The sequence below is a fragment of the Diabrotica virgifera genome, chromosome 5 (genome assembly GCF_917563875.1).
Source record: "Diabrotica virgifera virgifera chromosome 5, PGI_DIABVI_V3a".
Taxonomy (NCBI): Eukaryota; Metazoa; Arthropoda; class Insecta; order Coleoptera; family Chrysomelidae; genus Diabrotica; species Diabrotica virgifera.
The window spans coordinates 58,099,188-58,122,638 of NC_065447.1; the positions used below are offsets into that span (position 1 = coordinate 58,099,188).

The 23,451-nt window shown below is 32.9% G+C and overlaps 2 protein-coding genes across 4 annotated transcripts in view; one reads left to right on the top strand and one right to left on the bottom strand.

Moving 5' to 3' along the window:
• The window catches only part of LOC126885751 (nuclear speckle splicing regulatory protein 1-like), a 189,213-nt gene extending 172,779 nt beyond the window's left edge, over positions 1 to 16,434 (top strand). The window contains exon 2 of the mRNA XM_050652546.1: positions 15,577 to 16,434. Coding sequence (XP_050508503.1) covers positions 15,577 to 15,973 — 397 coding nt within the window. The 3' untranslated portion in view covers positions 15,974 to 16,434. The remainder of the gene's footprint in view (positions 1 to 15,576) is intronic.
• Positions 1 to 23,451, bottom strand: part of LOC114330483 (transducin beta-like protein 2) — a 517,566-nt gene that overhangs the window by 353,400 nt on the left and 140,715 nt on the right. The gene's annotated exons all lie outside the window — the stretch shown is intronic.

Consider the following 23,451-nt stretch of genomic DNA (forward strand, 5'->3'; position numbering starts at 1 on the left):
ACTCAAACGCCCTCACTGTATGTATTATAATATACATCTTACATAAACAAAATCCTAAAACTACAATATTACTTACTAGTTACTATAAGTCTTTCGAACGTTTTGTCCATTAACAACACACTATTGTCCATTTAACTCCACCATCTCGCAGATCCTGACTGTAGAGGTGTGGGGATATGGCAGCCATTGGGTCTAAGGCTACCAACAGAACGATGCGAAAACTTCTGACACTTTGGTTTACTCAAAAAGGGCACTGCATTACGCAACGAGCATTTAATGATGGTCATTATGATGAGAGTATGACGGATACGAAACGAGCCGCGTAGCGACTAGCTTCAGAATGATAATTAAATGCAAGTTGTATAAGTACATGATTTTTTCTACGATCATTCACAACAAAAAATATATTCAAATTTATTAATTTTGTAATGCAAACGAATTAAGTAGTTAGACGGTTAAATTAATTATTTTGTTGATACATTTATATTTTCAATATTACAATAATTATTATTAAAATGAATTTGAGGATACATTTTTAATATCCCTATCGTCGTTAGACATTTTCGTAAAAATATTTAATTTCTAAATTAGTCTAGTCCATTAAAATGTTACATTTTTTATGCCGTACCTTGCATTTCTTAGAGGAGTCAATTTTATTTCTTTAATGTGTAGGGGGGATCAGTAGAAGCTTAAGTTCAAGTTTTTGGGGTCGCCATCCTTGTCCCCCGGTCGCCATCTTGGGAATGGGGTGCAAAGGGGTTTCGCGCTATATCTCGTAAACTACCAACCCTACGGAAAATCTAATTAAACATAAAATGTAGCAAATTAAATTTTCCACAATTTTGTTTCTATTACGTTTTATCGTAATATTTTGTCTTTTATCTTTGTATTTTGACCAACAAAAAAGATATAACCAAAAATATGTAAATTTTTTATAACAAGTTTCCTTTTGGATGTTATAACTTTTTTTCAGTTCATTTTAAAATAGAATAACATTATAGCAATTTTGTAGAGGGTTTTTCAGCGAACAATTTCCACTATAAAGTTGTTTAATTCTGTTTATTTATATAGGTTTTACAGCGATCCAAACTTGACCAGATTATCGAATGCTCATAGGGATACAATAAAAACAAAAGTTAGGCTTACTTTTCTATCTATATATATTTTTTATTCATACAATTTATTATGATTTTAACATTCCTATGCTATTATTATTCTATTTTTGACCTTTCTTCCCACTATAAAACTTATAACTCTAAGCATATATAGAAAACACCCAAGAAGTTGTTTGAGGACAAATTCGCCGCTTCAGAAGAAGAATGACTCAACCGCAAAATGCAAAATTCTTAAGCAGAGCAAAAAAATAATTTTTGATATTAAAATCATAAAGTATGATAAAAATTAGCCATTCACCACACCGTGGTCAGGATCTCGAGATATAAGCGTTTTTTGGGGTGTGCCGCTTGTATTGAAGTAACATAACTTTTTTCCTATTATATATTTTGACTTAAAATTTTTCAAAAAACTTCTTCATAAACTATATTTTATTGTTGTGTTGGTTAAAATTATAAACTAAAAAGTTTGTCAATCAACTTTTTTAAGTAAACATGAAACTAACGAAATATGATGACAAAATGTTAATAAATTAACAACTCCTTTTTTAATGTGTTTAAACATTTTGGACAAATTTCATTGTTATCTACATACTTCAAAGATGGCACAGTAAAATTATTAAAAGGAAATATTTACAGCGACCAAAGATACAGTGAGGTAAATTTGAAAAATCATCAAAATTGATTTTTGGCATTTTTGTACAAAATTTATTTTTTTAACATGTTCCACCAACTCTACATAAAAATAAACTTCATATTCGGATTCAGCGACCTCGAAAACATAAAAATAGACCAAAATTGATCATTCACCTTAAATTTGATTTTCGTGGTTGGCACAACGGGTAATGCCGCTCGTCTAATATGCAGGGTGTAACGAAAATACAGGTCATAAATTCAATCACATATTCTGAGATCAAAAATAGTTCGAATAAACCTAATTTACCTTAGTGCAAATATGCACATAAAAAAAGTTACAGCCCTTTGAAGTTACAAAATGAAAATCGATTTTTTCGAATGTATCAAAAACTATTAGAGATTTTTTATTGAAAATGGACAAGTGGCATTCTTATGACAGGAACATCTTAAAAAAGAATTATAGTGAAATTTGTGCACCCCATAAAAATTTTATGGGGGTTTTGTTCCCTTAAACCCCCCCAAACTTTTGTGTACGTTCCAATTAAATTATTATTGTGGTACCATCAGTTAAATTCAATATTTCTAAAACTTTTTTGCCTCTTAGTATTTTTTCGATAAGGCAGTTTTTATCGAGTTGCGGCTTCTTTTTTAATATGTTTACATAAAAATTCTATGGGGGTTTTGTTCCTTTAAACTCCCCAAATGTTTGTGTATGTTCCAATTAAACTTTTACTGCGGTACCATTAGTTAAACACAGTGTTTTTAAAACTTTTTTGCCTCTTTGTATTTTTTCGAGAAGGCACTTTTTATCGAGATATTACTTATTTTTTAATATAGTTCAAAATATACCAAAAATGTAAACCATAAATAAATTTTCATATTATGTATTATAAGTCTCCATAATCGTTATTAGCCATATACAAATACGTGGTGAATTTGACAAATATTCAAAATTTCTCGATAAAAACGGACTTTTCGAAAAAGTACTGAGAGGCAAAAAAGTTTTTAAAATATTGTGTTTAACTAATGGTACTACAATAGTAATTAAATTGGAACGTACACAAAAATTTGGGGGGGGGTTTAAAGGAACAAAACCCCCATAAAATTTTTATGGGGTGTCCATATTTCACTATAATTTTTTCTTAAGATACTACTATCATAAGAATGCCACATGCCTATTTTCAAAAAAATATATTTAATAGTTTTCGATATACTTATTGGAAAAAATTGATTTTCATTTTGTAACTTAAAAGGGCTGTAACTTTTTTATGTGCACATTTGTACTAAGGTAAGTTAGGTTCAATCGAACTATTTTTGGTTCCAGAATATGTGATTAAATTTATGACCTGTATTTTTGTTACACCCTGTATAGATAGAAAAGCATTATTTTTCTACGAGAATTCGAGAATCTGGTCAAGTTTGGAGCGCTGTAAAACCTAGATAATAAATAAAATTAAACAACTTTATAGTGAAAATTGTTTATTGAAAAATCCTCTACAAAATCGCTATGATGTTATTTTATTGTGAAATGAACGTAAAAAAAGTTATAACCTCCAAAAGGAAATTTCTTACAAAATTTTCTCTTATTTTTGTTTATAACGTTTTTGTTGGTCACTTTACGATAAAAAGTAATAGATATAGAATTGTAGAAAATGTAATTTGCTTCATTTTGTGTGAAATTAATTTTATGTAAGGTAGCTAGTTTACGAGATACAGGGCGAAAGCCCTTTGCACCTCTTTTTCCAAGATGGCGGCCGGGGGACAAGGGCCTCAACCCCAAAAACTTGAACTTAAGCTTCTACTGAATCCCCCTACACATTAAAAAAATAAAATTGACTCCTCTAAGAAATGCACACTAATTGTAACATTTCAATGGACTAGTCGGTTTGTTTACATATTGAGAACTGTCAAAGCGTATGTATTTGACTCGACATTGGTCACTGCGCATGTGCCACCTTCATCGCGAATGCCACCTCGCGATTCTATTGGCTAAAAATATGTGTCATAATGAAGCTGATTATGATACATGTAGTGAAATCATAATTGATATATTAAAGTATGAGAGTAGAAAAAACTTATTAGCAATTGCTCTTATATGCCGCTCATACCAAAAGCGGTACAATCTTTGACATTAGAGAGCACTTTGTAAATGTGTATAAAGTAACTACTTGACGAATTTTTGAGAACGTCTGCCAACAGAGATGTTGCTTCGTCCTCGTCTTAATTTGTTCTGATTTCTAGGTGGGAGCCTGGTGCTTTGGGGACTTAAGTTTTTTTGCAACTTATTAAATGTATTCATGTTTAAAACAATTTAACGCAATTCACCTAATCCGAAAATGCTTCCTAAGGGAGCCAGAGCTCTTTGAAGATGTATAGGTATATATAGTGGCTAAACACCCCTTTAGGGGTTACGCCGCTTAAGCTCTCTAGATCTATATTTTGATGTAGATCAGTCCTCATGTTCTTTATTTAATTTTCTCGGTTATTTTTCTCCACTCCTTCCTATCTCTGGTTTTTTCTTTCCATTGTCGTATACCCGCCTTGTTAAGATCATTAACTACTTCTTGTAACCATGTAGATCTTGGTCTTCCACGTCTTCGTTTGCCAGCTGGTGTCCATTCCAATATTGAGAATATAGTCGTAGTTGATCCGGAACTCTAAACGTGTCCTAGTCATTTTGCTCTTTGCTGTTTTATTTCACACACTATATCTTCCTTAATTTCGTCTAGTAGCTCAAGGTTCGTTTTTTGTCTAAATTCATTGTCACTTATTTTTGTTGGTCCTAATATTGCTCTTAGTATTTTTCTTTCTAGTATTCTAAGGTTTTCCTCTTGTTTTTTTGTGATGCTAAGGGTTTCGGCTGCATACATCATCGTCGCATCGGTCAAATTATTGTTTTTTATACCTTCATTTTCGATTTCTTGCCTAATATCTTATTTTTTAGTAATTTTTTATTTGCATGAACGCTCTTAATTGCTGTAATAATCCTTTCTTTGATTTCTGTTTCTCTTTCTCCATTGTTTGTTATTAATATTCCCAAATACTTAAATTTTTCGACTTCTTCAAAAATGTATTCTCCTACTCTAACCTTTTTGTTTTCAAAGTTTCTGTCAAATCTCATTATTTTTGTTTTTTCTTGGTTTATTTTTAATCCATTTACCTTTCCTTCTGTTACCATTTCGTTTAACATTCGTTCCATTGTTTTTCTATTTTTTGTTATTAAAACAATATCATCAGCGTATGCTATTATTTGTCCTTCTCTCGTTCTGAGGGTGCCTTTGTTGATCTTCCTCACGATGTATTCCAGGACAAGATTAAACAGAGTTGCTGATAACGAATATTCTTGTCTAACCCCTTTATTTATGACAAAATTTTCTGTGTCTCCTACTTAAGTTTTTATACTTACTACAGTTCTACTCATTGTCATTTTTATTAATCTTCTTAATTTGTTTTGTATTCCCATTTCTTTCAGAGCTACCATTAATTTAGATCTTTTTATTGTATCAAATGCTTGCTGAAAATCTATAAAAAGCAGTTCAATATCTATTTTGTATCCATGAGATTTTTCCATAATTTGTTTAACCGTATGTGGGGCATCTGTTGTTGACTTTCCCTTAATAAATCCGCATTGATACTGTCCTATGATATTTGTCGTAGCTTCGGTCAGTCTTCGTTGTATTAAGGTGGACATGATTTTATATGCTGTGTTCAATAGCGTCAGTCCTCTGTAGTTATTACACATTTGTTGGTCTCCTTTTTTATGTATCATGATCCTTTGTACTTTGGTTCTTTGTACCATTCTTCCGGCATTTTTCTTCGTCCCATATATCTTTTATTAAATTGTATAGTTTATCTGTTAATTCTTAACCACCAAATTTTATAAGCTCCATATTGATACAGTCATACATAATTAGTTTTTCTTAAATATCTCCAGAACTCTTCTATTTGGAAAAATGAAAACTGGTACGATAATCTATCTTCCAGAGATAAATCGATTCCATCAATTACGAATTTCTAGTACCGGTCATAGGCGCCCGTTTTGGGTAGGGTAACGGATATTTTATCGCATAACTTTTTTGTCTTGAACTTCTAAACATTATTGACACTAGATTATTAAATTGTGAGGTATTCTAGTACTAAAAGGTACTCTTGCAGTAAGTCAGTAGGATGCACCGTTTTCTATAAAAATCGATTAAAAAATTTTTCCTTTTTTTGAATTTGAAAAAAATTTTCAAACAAAAACGGTGTATTTTACCGACTTAAAGCAGGAGTATCCATTAGTACTAGAATATCTCATAATTTAATCATCAAGTGTCAAAAATTTCTAATCGTTTTTCTAAATAGTTTTTTTTTTATTTTTTTTTTTCAAATTCAACGATCGAAAAGTGTTCAAATCGATTTTTCTAGGAAACGGTGCATCCTAACAACTTAAAGCAAGAGTACCTTTTAGTACCATAATACCTCATAATATCGCACACCTAGTTCAATAGTGCCACAAGTGCAAAACACAATATTCTCGAGAAATGAGCAAAACGTTCTGTAGCAAACGCGTTATGCCGTGTAAATAATTTATTTTGAGAATGACTGGCTTCGAAATTACAATTTAGGTAGCATATTATACAGTTATTCGCTGGATCTTATTACAATTTATTAAAAATAAAACGTTATTATGATTTTGATAGTTATGGCGATATAGTCTAAGAGCTAGTGAACCTTTTGACTAACGGTCGTCCTGTAAGGCTAAAAATTTGTAGACTGATAATTCATAGCACACCAAAGCTAAAAACCATGACCTGGCAGGCCTCAGCGGTGCACGTGTATCTACCAGGTGAATCGAAAAGTGCAAATTTAGGGGGTAAAATAAACTTTCTCCTGTAAGGTTTAAATTTAAGTATGTGTTTGAGTAAGTCATTTAGAAGAAATGTGTACAATGACAGGCGATTCTGAAGAGCATAAGACCTTGCCAGGCGAGGGGAAAGATTAGGGGTTTTTATTAAAATTATTCTTTTTGCATCGAACAAATTTTTTTTAGGCTTTTTGAATCATTCCAAACAGAAAAGGTCCTTAGTTATTTTTCTCTTAAGTTAATAGTTTTTGTTATATAAGCGATTGAAAATTTTGAAAATTGCGAAATCGGCCATTTTTAACCCAAATCGGACATTTATCTAAAAATTTCAATATTGGCAAGGTACGCAGATATTCCTTAAACATTGATTGATGAAATCCCGAAGAGTTTTTTGCAATAAAATAACGAAAACCGCTTTGTTTTTTTAATTGCTAATCAAGCGGGCGCTACACTGTAGTATAATTGAGGACGTTTGAGCTTGCTTAAATTCATTATCTCGAGAATGGGCAAATTTGAAGAGAAATCCTCAGACAGGTCGATTTTTATTTTTGAATTAGGACTTTTTGGTATATATATAATACTAGTGACGTCATCCGTCTGGGCGTGATGACGTAATCGATTATTTTTTAAATAAGAGTAGGTGTTGTGTGATAGCTCATTTGAAAGGTTATTTAATTCTCTATTCAGTAATATAAACATTAACATAATTATTTATACAGGGTGTACAAAAAAATTTTTTTCTTCTATTTGTCAAATTTAATCAAAGTTAATTTAATAAAAAAAATTTTTTTGTACACCCTGTATAAATAATTATGTTATTGTTTATATTAGTGAATAGAGAATTAAATAACCTTTCAAATGAGCTATCACACAACCCCTACTCTTATTTAAAAAAATCATCGATTACGTCATCACGCTCAGATGGATGACGTCACTAGTATTATATATATGCCAAAAAGTCCTAATTTAAAAATAAAAATCGACCTGTCTGAAGATTGCTCTTGAAATTTGCCAATTCTCGAGATAATGAATTTATGCCAACTCAAACGTCCTCACTTATACTACAGTGAAGCGTCCGCTTGATTAGCAATTAAAAAACAAAGGGGTTTCCGATATTGTATTGCAAAAAACTCTTTGGGATTTCATCAATCAATGTTTAAAGAATATCTACCTACCTTGGCAACTTTGAGATTTTTAGATAAATATCCGATTTGGGGTTAAAAATGGTCGATTTCGCAATTTTCAAAATTTTCAATCGCTTATATAACAAAAACTATTAACTTAAGAGAAAAATCACCAAAGACCTTTTCTGTTTGGAATGATTCAAAAAACTTAAAAAAAATTTGTTCGATGCAAAAAAAATAAATTTAGGAAAAACCCCTAATCTTTCCCCTCGCCTGGCAAGGTCTTATGCTCTTCAGAATCGCCTGTCATTTTACACATTTCTTTTAAATGACTTACTCAAACACATACTTAAATTTAAACCTTACAGGAGAAAGTTTATTTTACCCCCTAAATTTGCACTTTTCGATTCACCTGGTAGATACACGTGCACCACTGAGGCCTGCCAGGTCATGGTTTTTAGCTTTGGTGTGCTATGAATTATCACTCTACAAATTTCTAGCCTTACAGGACGACCGTTAGTCAAAAGGTTCACTAGCTCTTAGACTAATATTGCATTGTGAAGAAAGTCATTTATAAAACGATACCTAGGAGATACGGCGGCAATATAATGAAAAAAGCAATTGATTTTTGCAGTTGTGGCTGTATTGAATTACATCGGTTGTATTGTGGCAGTGTATATTATCGCCACATCTCTCTTGATTTTTGCAGTTGTGGCCATATTGAACGTGTGCGATATAATAATCCAGTATCAGAAATGCCAATAAAAGTTAAATACAAAAAATATGTGATAGCATAACTGTTGCTCTACCCGCTACCCTAAACGGACGCCTATGACCGGTACTAGAAATTCGAAATCGATTTATCTCTCGAAGATAAATAAGCGTACCAGTTTTCTTTTTTCTAAATAAAAGCGTACTGGATATACAGCAGAACCCCGAAAATCCGAACTAATTGGGGGGACAGCCTGTTCGGATTATCCGAAAGTTAGCCTAACTAGTAATTCAAAGCTTTCATTGTCGTTCAGTCGCAAAACGTTCTCGTAAGATTGTGGACAATATTTTTGAACTCAAGTTGACTACGAGAGAATAGAAGTAAGTTTATGTTTAACCTACATATATAAGTAAGTCTGGCTAATTGGTTTGTGCCAAAGCCAATTTTAAATAAAAAAACCCTTATAAACACTACATATTAATGCACGTCTTCATTTTTAACAAATTTTAAATGTCAAAGTTCTATTAATCCTACATTGTTTTTTGGTTTTATAATAAACATGTTTTTAAGTTTTTGTCTTGAATTTTTTAATTTTTTTCACTTTCCGTTGGTTCGGATTTGTCGAACGTTCTGATTAGCGGGGTTCAGATTTGCGGGGTTCTACTGTACTTAAGAAAAACTAATTACAAGACGCCATCTTTAAAGAGCTCCAGCTCCCTTGGGAAACATTTTCGGACTAGGTAAATTGGTTTAAATTGTCTTAAAATTATCTGAAGAATCTCAGGTCTTCGTTTGTCGGAAGAATTTGTGGACAACCTGTATTATTCATGTAATAACAATAACCACCCCAAAAGTATGTGAATGCCAATGCACAATATATTAAAAAATTGATTTACTTGTCTTTATATTACGCACAGTAATAAAAATATTGTTAATCCACCTCGTTAATTCTAGCTTTAAATGTGGATATATCTTGTTTTTCTGACCTCCTATTACATCCTTTTGTAATTTTAACTTAAAAACTGCATTCTTCAGCATCTTACCTTACAAGAATTCGACGACCCAGCTCTTAAAGTTCATATAAAAGTACCATATGCGATGCTTTACACCATAAAGGAGAACTTGCGGTATATTTATGTAGGCCAAGTATTCGAAAAGGAATAATCGATTATTTGAACATCGCCAAAATGTCAGTGAGAAGCAAAAGCAAAGACAGCACAGTAGATAACTGTTTAGAATTTATTGTAACAGAAACTTCAAATATAAGAAACTATTTATTGGTTTCTTATTATAACGAAGTCGGATATACTGTTGGATTACAGACTGGAAGATGTTATTTGCAGTTAAATCACGACTTTCTCATATGCGTTATATGCAGAGGCGTAACAGAGGCCCCCGCAGCATGAAGCTTGCAAGGGGGCCCCAATATGTCAGGGGCCCCATCTTGTCGTCTAATATATTATATCTAAAAATGTGTTATTGTTACATTATTTTACGCATACATACGCTACGTTTTTTAAGCAATGCAGTATTGAAAATGAAGTTGCCCATCAGATAGATATATTATATCCTACAACAAAGACGAAATATACCAACAAAGACGAAAAATATAAGTTGTCATAAACAGTGCATGAATACACTAATAGCCCAGTAAATGACCTTTTTGGAAGATAATTATCAGCGTCACGATGGATTTGCTTGACAATTTGGATTTACATAGGTTCTACATTTCAAAGTTGGACTTGTGCCGTTGGGCGCTTTTTCTTGGGGGGGTGAAAGTCACCCATTCTCGGGGTGTAAAATAAGTCCGGAAATGGTTAAATTGACTAATTATAAGCAAGTTTTGTTCTATAGAGTTTCTTTATCTAAGTCAATACTTTTCGAGTTATTTGCGAATGAAAATGTTTATTTTTGAACAACAAAAAAAAACACGTTTTCAGGCGGTTTTTCGCAAATAAATCAAAGAATAAGCATTTTATCGAATTAAATATTATCAAAAACATATTTAAGTAAAAATGTAGCTTATAAAAAAACAAAAAGAAATGAGTAAGTATTCATGAAGTATATCGACACAATAAAAACAAAGTTGTAGCTCATGAAAAATTGTTCTTATTCGTCCAATTCCAAATTGAAAATTTCAACGTGAAATAACCAAAAAATGAAGCACTTTTCGTGGAAAACTCATTAAAGCTTTCTTTAAATGTTTAAAGAAAGCTTTATTTTTATTTTTTTATAAAAGTTTCTAGCATCAAAACTAAGCGAGTTACTCTCAAAATAAAGTTGGTCCCTTTTTTGGTAAAAAAATCGTGAAAATATTTAGCAACCCTAATAAAATAATAGTTGGCGCTTTACCATTTACTTTCTACATGTATCGTTTAGATGATCTGTAAGTTTGACCGGTTCGAAGTTCTTATTTTGAAAAAAATTGGTTTTATAGTAAAATTTTTTTTTATTTTGAAAAAAGCCCTTTTTCAAAATAACCTAAAAAGTAAAAAGATACGAAAAATCTCATAATAAAAGTAAAGAAACGTAGGTTTTTCTTTTATAAATATTTTGGTTTTATTTTGTTTTTTTTTTAAGACAAAAATTGTTTAAAATATGGATGTTCAAAATTTGCATGCACTCATGATTACTGACTCGTTCAAGCTCTTTCAACTAGAATCCTTTCAAAAATAAGCACTTTGAACCGGTGAGACTTACAGTAAAGCGGCAATGATTAGTTTCATTAGGGGTGCTAAGTAGGGGGAGGTTTTCACAATTTTTTCTACTAAAAAAAAGGGGTTAACTTTATATTGTGAGTAACTCACTTAGTTTTGGTGCTAAAAACTTTTATAAAAAAAATAAAAATAAAGCTTTTTTTATCCACTTTTAAAAAGTTTGAATAAGTTTTCCCTGAAAAGTAATTCATTTTTTGGTTATTTCACGTTGAAATATTCGATTTGGAATTTGACGAATAAGAACAATTTTTTATGAGCTACAACTTTGCTTTTACTGAGTCAATAGACTTCATTTTTATAAGCTACATTTTTGCTAAGAATATTTTTTTCGAAATATTTTTTTGAGTTATTTACGAAAAATCGCCTGAAAACGTCGTTCTTTTGTTCAACAATAAACATTTTCACTCACAAATAACACGAAAATTATTGGCTTGACCACTTCGGTGGTGACACTAAAAATTACACAGTATCGCCGTATTTCACGTTCATTTACTAGGCTAATAACACATACAAGTTTTTGTTACACAAGTCGCATTTAGTGATTTTTAAAAGGGGGCCCATTTCCAATTCGGCAGGGGGCCCCGACGGAGTTTGTTACGCCACTGGTTATATGGTTATATCCTGAGAGATAGGTACATCAGAGATAAGTAACTTGTGGAAGATTTTTATGTGACTGCTGGGACGATCATTGTGAAAATACTGTATGATCAGTTTTTTTTTACAAAAAATTACTTGTATAGCGACAATAGTCTAATTATTACTGCCTACTAAAGATTTTTGGCAAATGCTTGTAAGACAAGCATTAAAAGGATGGCATGACAATATACAGTGCGTCCATAAAGTAACGCATAAATTCATTATTTCGTAAACCGGCCATTTTGAGGGGAAAACCCAAAACAAGTCGATTTTTATCTTTAAATTACGACTTTTTGCCATATATATCATACTAGTGACGTCATTCATCTAAGCGTGATGACGTAATCGATGATTTTTTAAATGTGAATATAGGTTATGTAATAGCTCATTTGAAAGGGTATTTAATTCTCTATTTAGTAATATCAACATCAACATAATTATAATACAGGTGTCCAAAATTTTTTTTAAATTAAATTAATTGACAAAAAGATGAATGTGTGTAATTCCTTTAATTTTAAATACATTTTACTGCTGTCAGAAAACATAAAAATGTTTTATTTAAAAAATAAGCATTGATTTTCGCTTAAACGAAATGTTCAAATTTCCAAGAGGCAGGGTTTAACATTGAATTTAATCGAAAAGCAATATTTATTTGTCAAATAAACACGTTTTACTATTTTATGACAGTAGTAAAACGTATTTTGAATTAAATAAATTGCATACTACATTCTTCTTTTTGTCTCAATTAATTTAATTAAAAAATGATGAAAGGGTTGCCAATGCGAGTCCATTATACCACTGGATAAGGAAATGAGTCAATACTCGCAATCTTATAGTTTGTATGTTATTTATTAGTTGTTACAATCATGGGGCAACCGGTTTCGAAGCTTACATTTTATGCTTCATCTTCAGGCCCAGTACATATAGTCTTCACATATACAAACTACTAGCTAAAATTAACAAAAAGACAAAATGTACATACTGTTATATTTCTATTTGATATGAAAATTAAATTTTGATAATTATAAACAGAATTCAATTTAATATAAAATATTTTCAATTTTCTCAACCACGGGCATATAAATTTAGAACAACCTGTATACAACAAATTGTTATATTTAATTTTAAGAAGTGATTAAACGAAACTCGGGAAAATGCGCTTAGAATAAACAAAGTGAATGGCGTACCATTATCGTTGTTCGCGGAAGGTTCGATCATTAGCCTATGCTAAATAAAACTCAAGTGAAATCGATAATAGGTCATTATCGTAGTTCGCGGAAGGTTCGATCATTAGCTTATGCTAAATAAGACTCATTTGAAGTAGATAATAGATCATTAAATTTTGTAATTAGTAGAAAGTAATTTTAGAATGGGAATTAACTATTTTTCTTTTGAAATCCATTAAGCATATTTAGAAAGATTAAAAATTGGTTTTGAGGAATACTGCGAATGAGAGTTGGTGGTGGAAGTTTGATGTGTGAATCTGGAAGGGATATTTAGAAAGTAGGGGAATGAATGACAAATAGAGATCAGAATGTTTTGAGCTGTCGAGAAGTGAAGTCCAGTAGTAGACAGTAGTGTACGGAGAGTGAGAAAGCCGGTGTAGTTCCGTGAGTGTGGAGTATCTATCGTGGAACGAGAGATAGGCCAGGTTGAGAGTAAAAGAACCTCCTTGAGCCAAGAGTTCCCGGTAGCTGATTGCAGTTTCGAAAAAGGTAGAACACAGCATCACGACAGAAGCAGGAAACGAGAGCTATACGAGCTAGTTTCAGAGGAGAACATTACTGGAAGCCAGGACGAGGTTTTGATTGCAGCCAAGGATAGCAGGAAACGGGTCTTGTGTGAAGACATTCTCAGTTCACCAGAAAAAGGTCAGTCTCATTTGTTTGGACATGAATGTATGGGTTTTTCGTATTAAATACCACATTTAAAATTGAAGAAACATAATCAATAATATCAGAAAAGCTTCATCAAACTTAAATAGAATTGTTGCTAATAAATCATAATAGTTAAATGTTAATAAAAACTTTCAATTGGAAACCAAAAGGAAATAAGATTCCCATGTGTAAATGTTATGTTTAAGAATAATAAGATATAGCAAATATTAAGCAGTGATTGCCATTTAAATAAAATAAACAATATTTTGATTACAATTGTAACCCATATGTGTTATTATTTTACTCTTTTCTTTCCTATCCCGATTAGGAACCATTGAGAAATACTTAGAAGCCACGTATGTAAGTAATTAATTTTATAAAAAGCCCTGAGATTGAAAACATATTGATATGTGATCTGGTAAATTAATTAGATTATTATTAATGCATTGATTAAATTAAATGACATATAAAAATATTATCTCATATCAATAATCAAGATCACATCAACTGTCGTCCAACGTGGAAAGCATTGTAAAGTATTTCTAGTGGCAAATTTGAAGGATAGAAAGAGTAAAGCCGGTATTTGAAAATTTATATGCCTGTGGTAAAAAGTGAGATACTTACATTTGATAACATAAAATTTTAGATCTCTTTAGGTACAAATTTTACATAACTGATTTAATATTTTATTTTTACGATATTACATTTGATATATTTATTGACAATTTATAATATTTGGGTGAGAAAAAGTCGTCTTGGTAACATACTAGTAAAATTTCATATTTGGCGGGGACAGTACTTCTTGAAAACAAATGTCTGTGACAAGAAGCCAAAGCAAAGACAACAAAAAACAAAAAGAACATTCAAATCAAGAGAATAATTCAGACCAAGAAGACATTTTAGACACGACAATCATGGCATCAGAACAGCAAGAATTATCAGGAATAGATAAAATATTACAAATGATGCAACTCCAGTCACAAAGAATGGAACAAAAACTGGATGAAAATCAACGTGAAACGAAACAAGCCATGGAAGAAACATCAAAGAAAATGGATAAAGTGGATCAAAAAATGGATGAAACACAACAAAAAATGGATGAAACACAACAAAAAATGAAACAAGCAATAGAAGAGAACAACAAGAAAATGGAGGAACGCATAGGAAAGTATGAAAAGGAAGTAAAAGGATGTTTGACAATGATCAAGAACGATATGGGACAACAAGAGACAGAGATTAAAGAAATCAAAAGCAAAATAAAGGAGATAACGAATTGCCAGAAAAAAGAAATGGAAAGTTTGGAAAACAAGTTGCAAAACGCTATTCAAGCAGACATAGAAGAAGTGGAAAGAAAGATTGCGGAAATCAATACGCAACTGAATGTCGGAGAAAGAAGAGAAATGGTTATACATAGCACAGATGACGTGAAGATAAGGTTTGGCGGGGATGTAAGAAGATTACACCCAGTGCCGTTCATAAATAGCCTGAAAAAGAAAATACAGCACATCGGAAATTTCGAAACAGCAAAAGAAACTATCAGAAACCATCTCAAATATGAAGCAAGCCTATGGTTCGATAGCAAAGAAGAAGAATTCGGCAATTGGCAACAATTTGAACAAAAATTTTTGAATTATTTCTGGGGAAAGGTCCAACAATTGGAAATTAACAAGGAATTGCAAAATGGGAAATATAATGATAAGATGGGTGTATCAGAAAGGACATGCTTTGCAAATTTACAATAATGCAAAACATTTACAATATAATTACTCATCGGAACAATTAGTCGAACTGATTGCAAGACATTTCGAGGAAACGCTGGAAGACCATATCACATTGCAAAATTACAAAGACATAGATAGTATATGCCAATTCCTACAAATAAGAGAATCACGTCTAAGAGAAAGAAAATCAAGAAGGTCGCGAGAAGATTACAGGCCCCGAGAAACACAAGATTACAGAGATAGAAATCAAAATAGGAGGGACTATACAAGACGAGATTTTAATCCCAGAAGGGAAAACGAAAATAGAGACAACGGAAGAGGAAATTATGAACAAAGAAATAGGCAATGGAATGAGGACAGAAATCGAGAATACCAGAGTAGAAACATCACACGCTCAAATCAAGAAAACAGAAATAATGGTAGACAAAATGAACAGGGATATCGAGAAAACCGAAACAGATCCGACAGACCAAGAGAAAATAGAAGAGAGGTAAATAATACCCAGACAGAAGAATATGACGGAGAGAGAAATTATGACGAAAATATAAACAACAATGAGCAACCGGCGTCTTTTCACGACGGCGCTCACTAAAAACAAAAAAACAAACAGGAATCTTTTGTCCCCCCAAGGAGTTTATTAAATTGGCAGGAAACAACGAAAAGAAAAATGGAATTAATTTAAAATTTGTGGATGGATTTATCAACGAGACACCAATTAAAATTATGATAGATACTGGATCGGAAATAACATTGGTCAAGAGAAAACTAATAGAAGAAGTTAACTTAACAAATTTAATTTACAAAATACCTAGGGTAAATTTAGTGGGCGCAAACAAACGGACATTGGCAACTATAAATGAAGGCATACGAGTAATGGTACGACTGGGTAAGAATATGTATGAACTACAATGTGTAATAATGCCAAATATGTCACATGACATGATAGTAGGAGTTGACGAATTGGCAGAAAAACATGTAGTGATAGATTTTAAAAATAATACGATGAAACTAACAGAAGAAAAAGAAAAGGAACAGGACAAGGAACAGGAGAAACAAAATACGGACGAATCAGGTAAAGAACAAACAGTGGAAATGAATTTGGCAACGAAGCAAGGACAAAGAAGAAAAGGGAGAAAAAGTCAGAAAAGGATAAAAGAAAATGAAACCTGTGGCTCCTCAAAAGAAGAGTTGAGCCCAGAAGAAGAAAATTTGAGAGTATCAGAAACAAAGGAAAACTGGGATTCCTCAAAAGAAGAGACGAGCTCAGTGAAACTCAAGTGAAATCGATAATAGGTCATTATCGTAGTTCGCGGAAGGTTCGATCATTAGCTTATGCTAAATAAGACTCATTTGAAGTAGATAATAGATCATTAAATTTTGTAATTAGTAGAAAGTAATTTTAGAATGGGAATTAACTATTTTTCTGTTGAAATCCATTAAGCATATTTAGAAAGATTAAAAATTGGTTTTGAGGAATACTGCGAATGAGAGTTGGTGGTGGAAGTTTGATGTGTGAATCTGGAAGGGATATTTAGAAAGTAGGGGAATGAATGACAAATAGAGATCAGAATGTTTTGAGCTGTCGAGAAGTGAAGTCCAGTAGTAGACAGTAGTGTACGGAGAGTGAGAAAGCCGGTGTAGTTCCGTGAGTGTGGAGTATCTATCGTGGAACGAGAGATAGGCCAGGTTGAGAGTAAAAGAACCTCCTTGAGCCACGAGTTCCCGGTAGCTGATTGCAGTTTCGAAAAAGGTAGAACACAGCATCACGACAGAAGCAGGAAACGAGAGCTATACGAGCTAGTTTCAGAGGAGAACATTACTGGAAGCCAGGACGAGGTTTTGATTGCAGCCAAGGATAGCAGGAAACGGGTCTTGTGTGAAGACATTCTCAGTTCACCAGAAAAAGGTCAGTCTCATTTGTTTGGACATGAATGTATGGGTTTTTCGTATTAAATACCACATTTAAAATTGAAGAAACATAATCAATAATATCAGAAAAGCTTCATCAAACTTAAATAGAATTGTTGCTAATAAATCATAATAGTTAAATGTTAATAAAAACTTTCAATTGGAAACCAAAAGGAAATAAGATTCCCATGTGTAAATGTTATGTTTAAGAATAATAAGATATAGCAAATATTAAGCAGTGATTGCCATTTAAATAAAATAAACAATATTTTGATTACAATTGTAACCCATATGTGTTATTATTTTACTCTTTTCTTTCCTATCCCGATTAGGAACCATTGAGAAATACTTAGAAGCCACGTATGTAAGTAATTAATTTTATAAAAAGCCCTGAGATTGAAAACATATTGATATGTGATCTGGTAAATTAATTAGATTATTATTAATGCATTGATTAAATTAAATGACATATAAAAATATTATCTCATATCAATAATCAAGATCACATCAATACATATAAAACATAAAAACAACTATGTCTAGGTTGTGACCAAAAACATACAATAAAGCAAACCAACTGTGGAGTATTGAACTTAGTGTTCCATAGAGTGTATATTGGGACTTTCTGCTATTGGGAGTGACCAGTCTGATGGAAATTGCTTGGTATATAATTTAATATATACTACCATCAATCCTTAAGTGTTTAAGGGTTGATGGAGTCTAGACAAGAGGGTATAAATGATCAAAATACACATACAGTTTTTTGTAACAGGTATGTACTTACATATCAGTATTTGGAACTGGAACTGTTCTACAACCAAAGATATTTACGGAAGTCACCAGCCCCGTCAAAAAAGCAGACTAGTTTAATTTTTGAATCTTGTGTTGCAAATGATGGATCATTTTGTAGCTACAGTTGGTCTTTTGTCTCAAAAATTTTTCAATGCAGTTGTTTTTACTTTGTGTTTAATGTTTGTATAGGTGTAAAAAACATTTAAATTTAACACTGGGACATCACTCACAAATTAACATGCATGTAAAATATTGCGCAGCAACGTCAGGAAAAAAGTTTGAGGATAAAGAGACTTGGTGGTGGTCAAACGAAGTACAAGGAAAAATAAAAGAGAAGAGAAAATTATATAAAAAGTGGAAAGAAACCAGATCCGACACAGATCTTCAAAACTATATGGTGGCGAAAAAGTAAGCGAAAGTAGCAGTAGCAAAAGCCAAAGCAGAAGCGTATGCAAACTTATACGATCAACTTGATACCAGGGAAGGCGAAACGAAGATATATAAAATAGCCAAACAGAGAGCAAAGAAAGCAAAAGATTTTAATCAGATTAGATGTATCAGAGATGAAAATAATAAAATACTAGTTCACGAAAGGGATGTCAAAAAGAGATGGAGAAAGTACTTTGACAGCTTATTAAATGAAGAATTTGACAGACAGCCTGTAGAGTCAACGGAGACAGTAGCAGCAATGGTCACCAAAATAACCAACGAGGAAGTGGCTCAAGCGCTTCAAAAAATAAAGAAAGGAAAAGCGGTAGGACCAGATGATATTCCTGGGGAAGTATCGAGAGCATTGGGAGAGACAGGAACAAGGTGGCTAGCAGGTCTATTTAATAGAATTATGGAAGTTGGACAAATGCCAGACGAATGGAGAAGCAATATACTGGTACCTGTTTACAAAAACAAGGAAGATATACAACAATGTACAAACTACAGGGCCATAAAACTGCTTAGCCACACCATGAAAATATGGGAAAGAGTAATTGATAGACGGATACGTGAAGAGACCAAAATATCCGAGAATCAATTTGGCTTTATGCAGGGTAGATCAACAACAGATGCAATTTTCATTATAAGGCAGTTGATGGAAAAATACAGGAGTAAAGAAACAAACGCTCATATGGTATTCATTGATCTTGAGAAAGCATATGATAGAGTTCCTCGAGAGATTCTGTGGTGGGCACTCAATAAGAAAGGAGTCCCTGGTGAATATGTAAAGATTGTGAGGGATATGTATGAGAGAGTAACGACTAGTGTTAGGACAGGTGTGGGAGAGACTGATAAATTTCATGTGAAAGTAGGATTGCATCAAGGTTCTGTGCTTAGCCCGTATTTATTCTCATTAGTTTTGAACCAGATAACAGCGAAACTACAGGGTAACATTCAATGGTGCTTAATGTATGCTGATGATGTCGTGTTAGTAGGAAATAGTGAAAGAGACTTAGAACAAAAACTGGAACAGTGGAGACAAGCTCTGGAGGAAAAAGGTTTAAAACTTAGTAGGACAAAAACAGAGTATTTGGAATGTTCATTTAAAGATGGAGCTACTACAAATAAAATGGTATCTTTGGATGGTGAAATGATTGTGAAAAGCAATAGTTTTAAGTACCTAGGATCGGTATTACAGAGTAATGGAGAAATAGATGGAGATGCATGCAGCAGAATTAGGGTTGGATGGATGAAGTGGAAAGAAGTGAGTGGTGTGTTGTGTGACAGAAAAATCCCAATGAAGCTGAAGGGAAAATTCTATAAAACAGCCATAAGACCAGCTATGATGTACGGAATTGAATGTTGGGCAGTGAAAAAGAAAGAGGAACAACGAATGCATGTGGCGGAAATGACACTGCTTAGATGGATGAGTGGAGTGACAAAGAAGGATAAAATTAGAAATGAGTATATTAGGTGAAGTCTAGTTGTGGCACCAATTGATGCCAAAATGAGAGAGCATAGGTTAAGATGGTTTGGTCATGTTCAACGTCGAGACGTTATTAACCACCCAATACGAAGAATAGCTGAAGTGCAGATTCCTGGAAGGAGTAGGAGAGGAAGACCAAAGAGACCTGAGGGGAGACGATAAGGCAGGACATGTTGGTAAAGGGGATTAACATTGATATGGCCCAAGATAGAATTGTGTGGAGAAATGCAATTAGGGAAGCCGACCCCGCATAGGGATAAGGCAAAGAGAATGATGATGTAAAATATTGCGCAGCAACATAGCAACATAGGATAGGACCCATTTTTCGCGCTTCATTTTACTGCTTTTACGGCGTCGTAAATTATCGCTTGTCTGGCCTTCGCCTTAAAGGATTGGCTAATTGCAAGTTCTTGGAAGTAGTAGAAGAGGAAGATCAGTTTAATAGGTCATTAATGAATGAAGGAAAGTTTAATGGTAATAGGTCAGTTAAGTTTTAGGGGGAAATGCCCTGTTGCTAATATAGTTATAACACATAAATGTCTTCAGAACTTCTTCGTCGAGTTAAAACTAGATTGTCTAGACTTGTTTAGATTCTTGTGATTAAAGCCGTAGTCTCTACTGTTGATCTTTATGCTCGTTTAGTCTGCCTCATATGAAGAGTACAGGGGAAAAACAAGGAATGTCACTTTTTCATTAATTTTGGCTTTTCTCGCCATGTGGTAGCAAAAACTGAGTACTATCGACTAGGCTATCGATTCAAGACAATAAACATAAAAATCAGTTTATATAAATTTTCTAAGAATTTTTATCCATTCGAAGGACCAGGATTGTCCGCACGCCACTGAACAAAAATGAGGAATGTGAACATATACTAAAATCACAATAAAGATGCACTAGAAATAAACAAACCAAGACACGTTGAATGTTACAAGGAGCACTCCCAAATCATCATTTACAACGTATATACATGGTAAATTCCAAATCATGATTTACAAAGTTTATACATTGCAAATCATGATTCGGGAGTGCTCCTCGTAACATTCAACGTGTCTTGGTTTGTCTATTTCTAGTGCATCTTTATTGTGATTTTAGTATAGACTCAGCCTGAATAAAACGAGTAAGTACCTTGGGTAAAACCAGGGGAAATAATTGGCGGTTGAAGCGTAGCACTGGCCCTGCCTTCCTTATATACCGCAGGCACAAGAAATAGCAGACTAACCTGCTGTATAATTCCATAGTTGCGATAGCGGTATAAAGGGAGATTATTATTTATTCTCATTATAACTTTCGTCTTGATCTAAACTTTTTTAAATTTAATTTATTACGATGTTAAACCATAAGAAGCTTAAGGACTATAGCTTAAGACTATAAGAAGCTTAATCTCCATATTAAGATCAAGGACTATACCACTTACAGATAGTATGATGTATTAGACCTCCACCCTGTCAAAGGCTTTTTCCAAATCGATTTTTCTTAAACTAATTTTAGTTTATTGTATTTTTATATTGTTTTATTTTTATCAGATCCCTTTCTTTTTATCCCTTTCTTTCTATTTTTATCAGATTATATACATGGAAGGGACCAGGAGATAACTCACTTCATATAATTAGAAATCAGATAGATTATATTCTAGTAAACAAGAGATTTAAGAATGGTGTCAAGAGATCAACGACATATCCTGGTGCAGATATCGGTTCAGACCATAATCCTCTAATAGCTGACATCCAAGTGAAGCTCAAAAAAGTCGAAGAAAGCCCCAAAACACCAAAATTACATATATCAGCATCCAACAAAACGCTAATAGAAAATGACCTGAATAATCAGCTAAAGAATTCAACAAATGAAAACAATACAGAAATATGGAACACGTTTAAAGATCTCACCTGGAAAGTAATGGAAAAATATACAACAACGATGCAGAGGCACAAAAAACAACAATGGATGACTGATGAAATCCTGGAATTGATGGAGCAGAGAAGAAAACTGAAAGATAACAAAACAGAATACAAAGAAAAACAGAAACTAATTAAACAAAAGATAAAGGTAGCTAAAGAAAAATGGATGGAGGATAAATGCAAGGAATTAGAAAAGTTGAATGAAAAACATGATACGTTTAATATGTTTAAAAAAGTTAGAGAAGTAGCTGGTCTTTATCATAAGAAAACTCCACATACTATAACCGATTCGTCGGGAAAAATGATAATAGACGAACACGAAATTCGAACTACCTGGTATAATTATATAAATGACCTGTATAATGATGATAGACCCGAAGAACTGGAGACTTTAGATGAAGGTGAAGGACCAGAAATACTGAAATCAGAAATACTACATGCTATAAAATTGGCAAAAAACAAGAAAGCCGTTGGTCCCGACAACATACCTACAGAAATGTTAAAGCTCATAAATTTTATAAGCTGTTTGTTTAATTAGTATTAATGAGGAAAACATTGGAATACTAGTCAAACTTTTCAATGATGTTTATTCGACTGGTGATATCCCTGAAGATTGGTTAAAGTCCGAATTCATAACCCTACCAAAAAAACAACGTCCAAAAAACTGTAGCGATTATAGAATGATAAGCCTTATGAGCCACACTTTGAAAATCTTTCTACGTATCATTCACAGTAGAATCAGAGATAAATGTGAAGAAGACCAGGATGAAACACAATTTGGCTTCAGAAATGGACTGGGAACCCGGGACGCACTCTTTGCACTAAATGTGTTATTGCAGAAATGCCGAGATCAAAGGAAAGACGTCTTTGCTGTATTTATTGACTATGAGAAGGCCTTTGATCGAGAACAACATCACAAATTAATTAAAATATTAAAGGATAAAGGAGTTGATAGTCAAGATGTACGAATCATACAAAAATTATACTGGCGTCAAACAGCGACAGCTTGCATAAATCGAAAATCAACAGAAATATGCAAAATACAAAGAGGTGTCAGACAGGGTTGTATACTGTCCCCACTGTTATTCAATTTATATTCAGATATAATATTTAAGGAAGCGCTGCATAATTTGGAATGGGGTGTGAAAGTTAATGGAATTCTAATAAATACATCAGATATGCAGACGATATAGTTATTTTAAGTGATGATATAAATGGATTACAACACCTTTTAAATGCCATTGACACAGTGGGAAGAGAGTGGCCTAAATATAAACTGTTCAAAAACAAAATACATGGTATTTAGCCGTTTGGCCCATCAAGATTCACGGTTATATGTTGATGGTCATATAATTCAAAGAGTACCCAGTTTTAAATATCTTGGTTGCCATATTACTGAACAACTAGATCCAGATAAAGAGATAAAATGTAGAATCGAGATAGCCCGCACGACATTTTTAAAAATGAGGTCATTCTTCTGTAATGATACCTTGCAACTTCAACTTCGAAAGCGCATGATTAAATGCTACATTTGGTCAGTCCTCTTGTACGGTGTCGAAG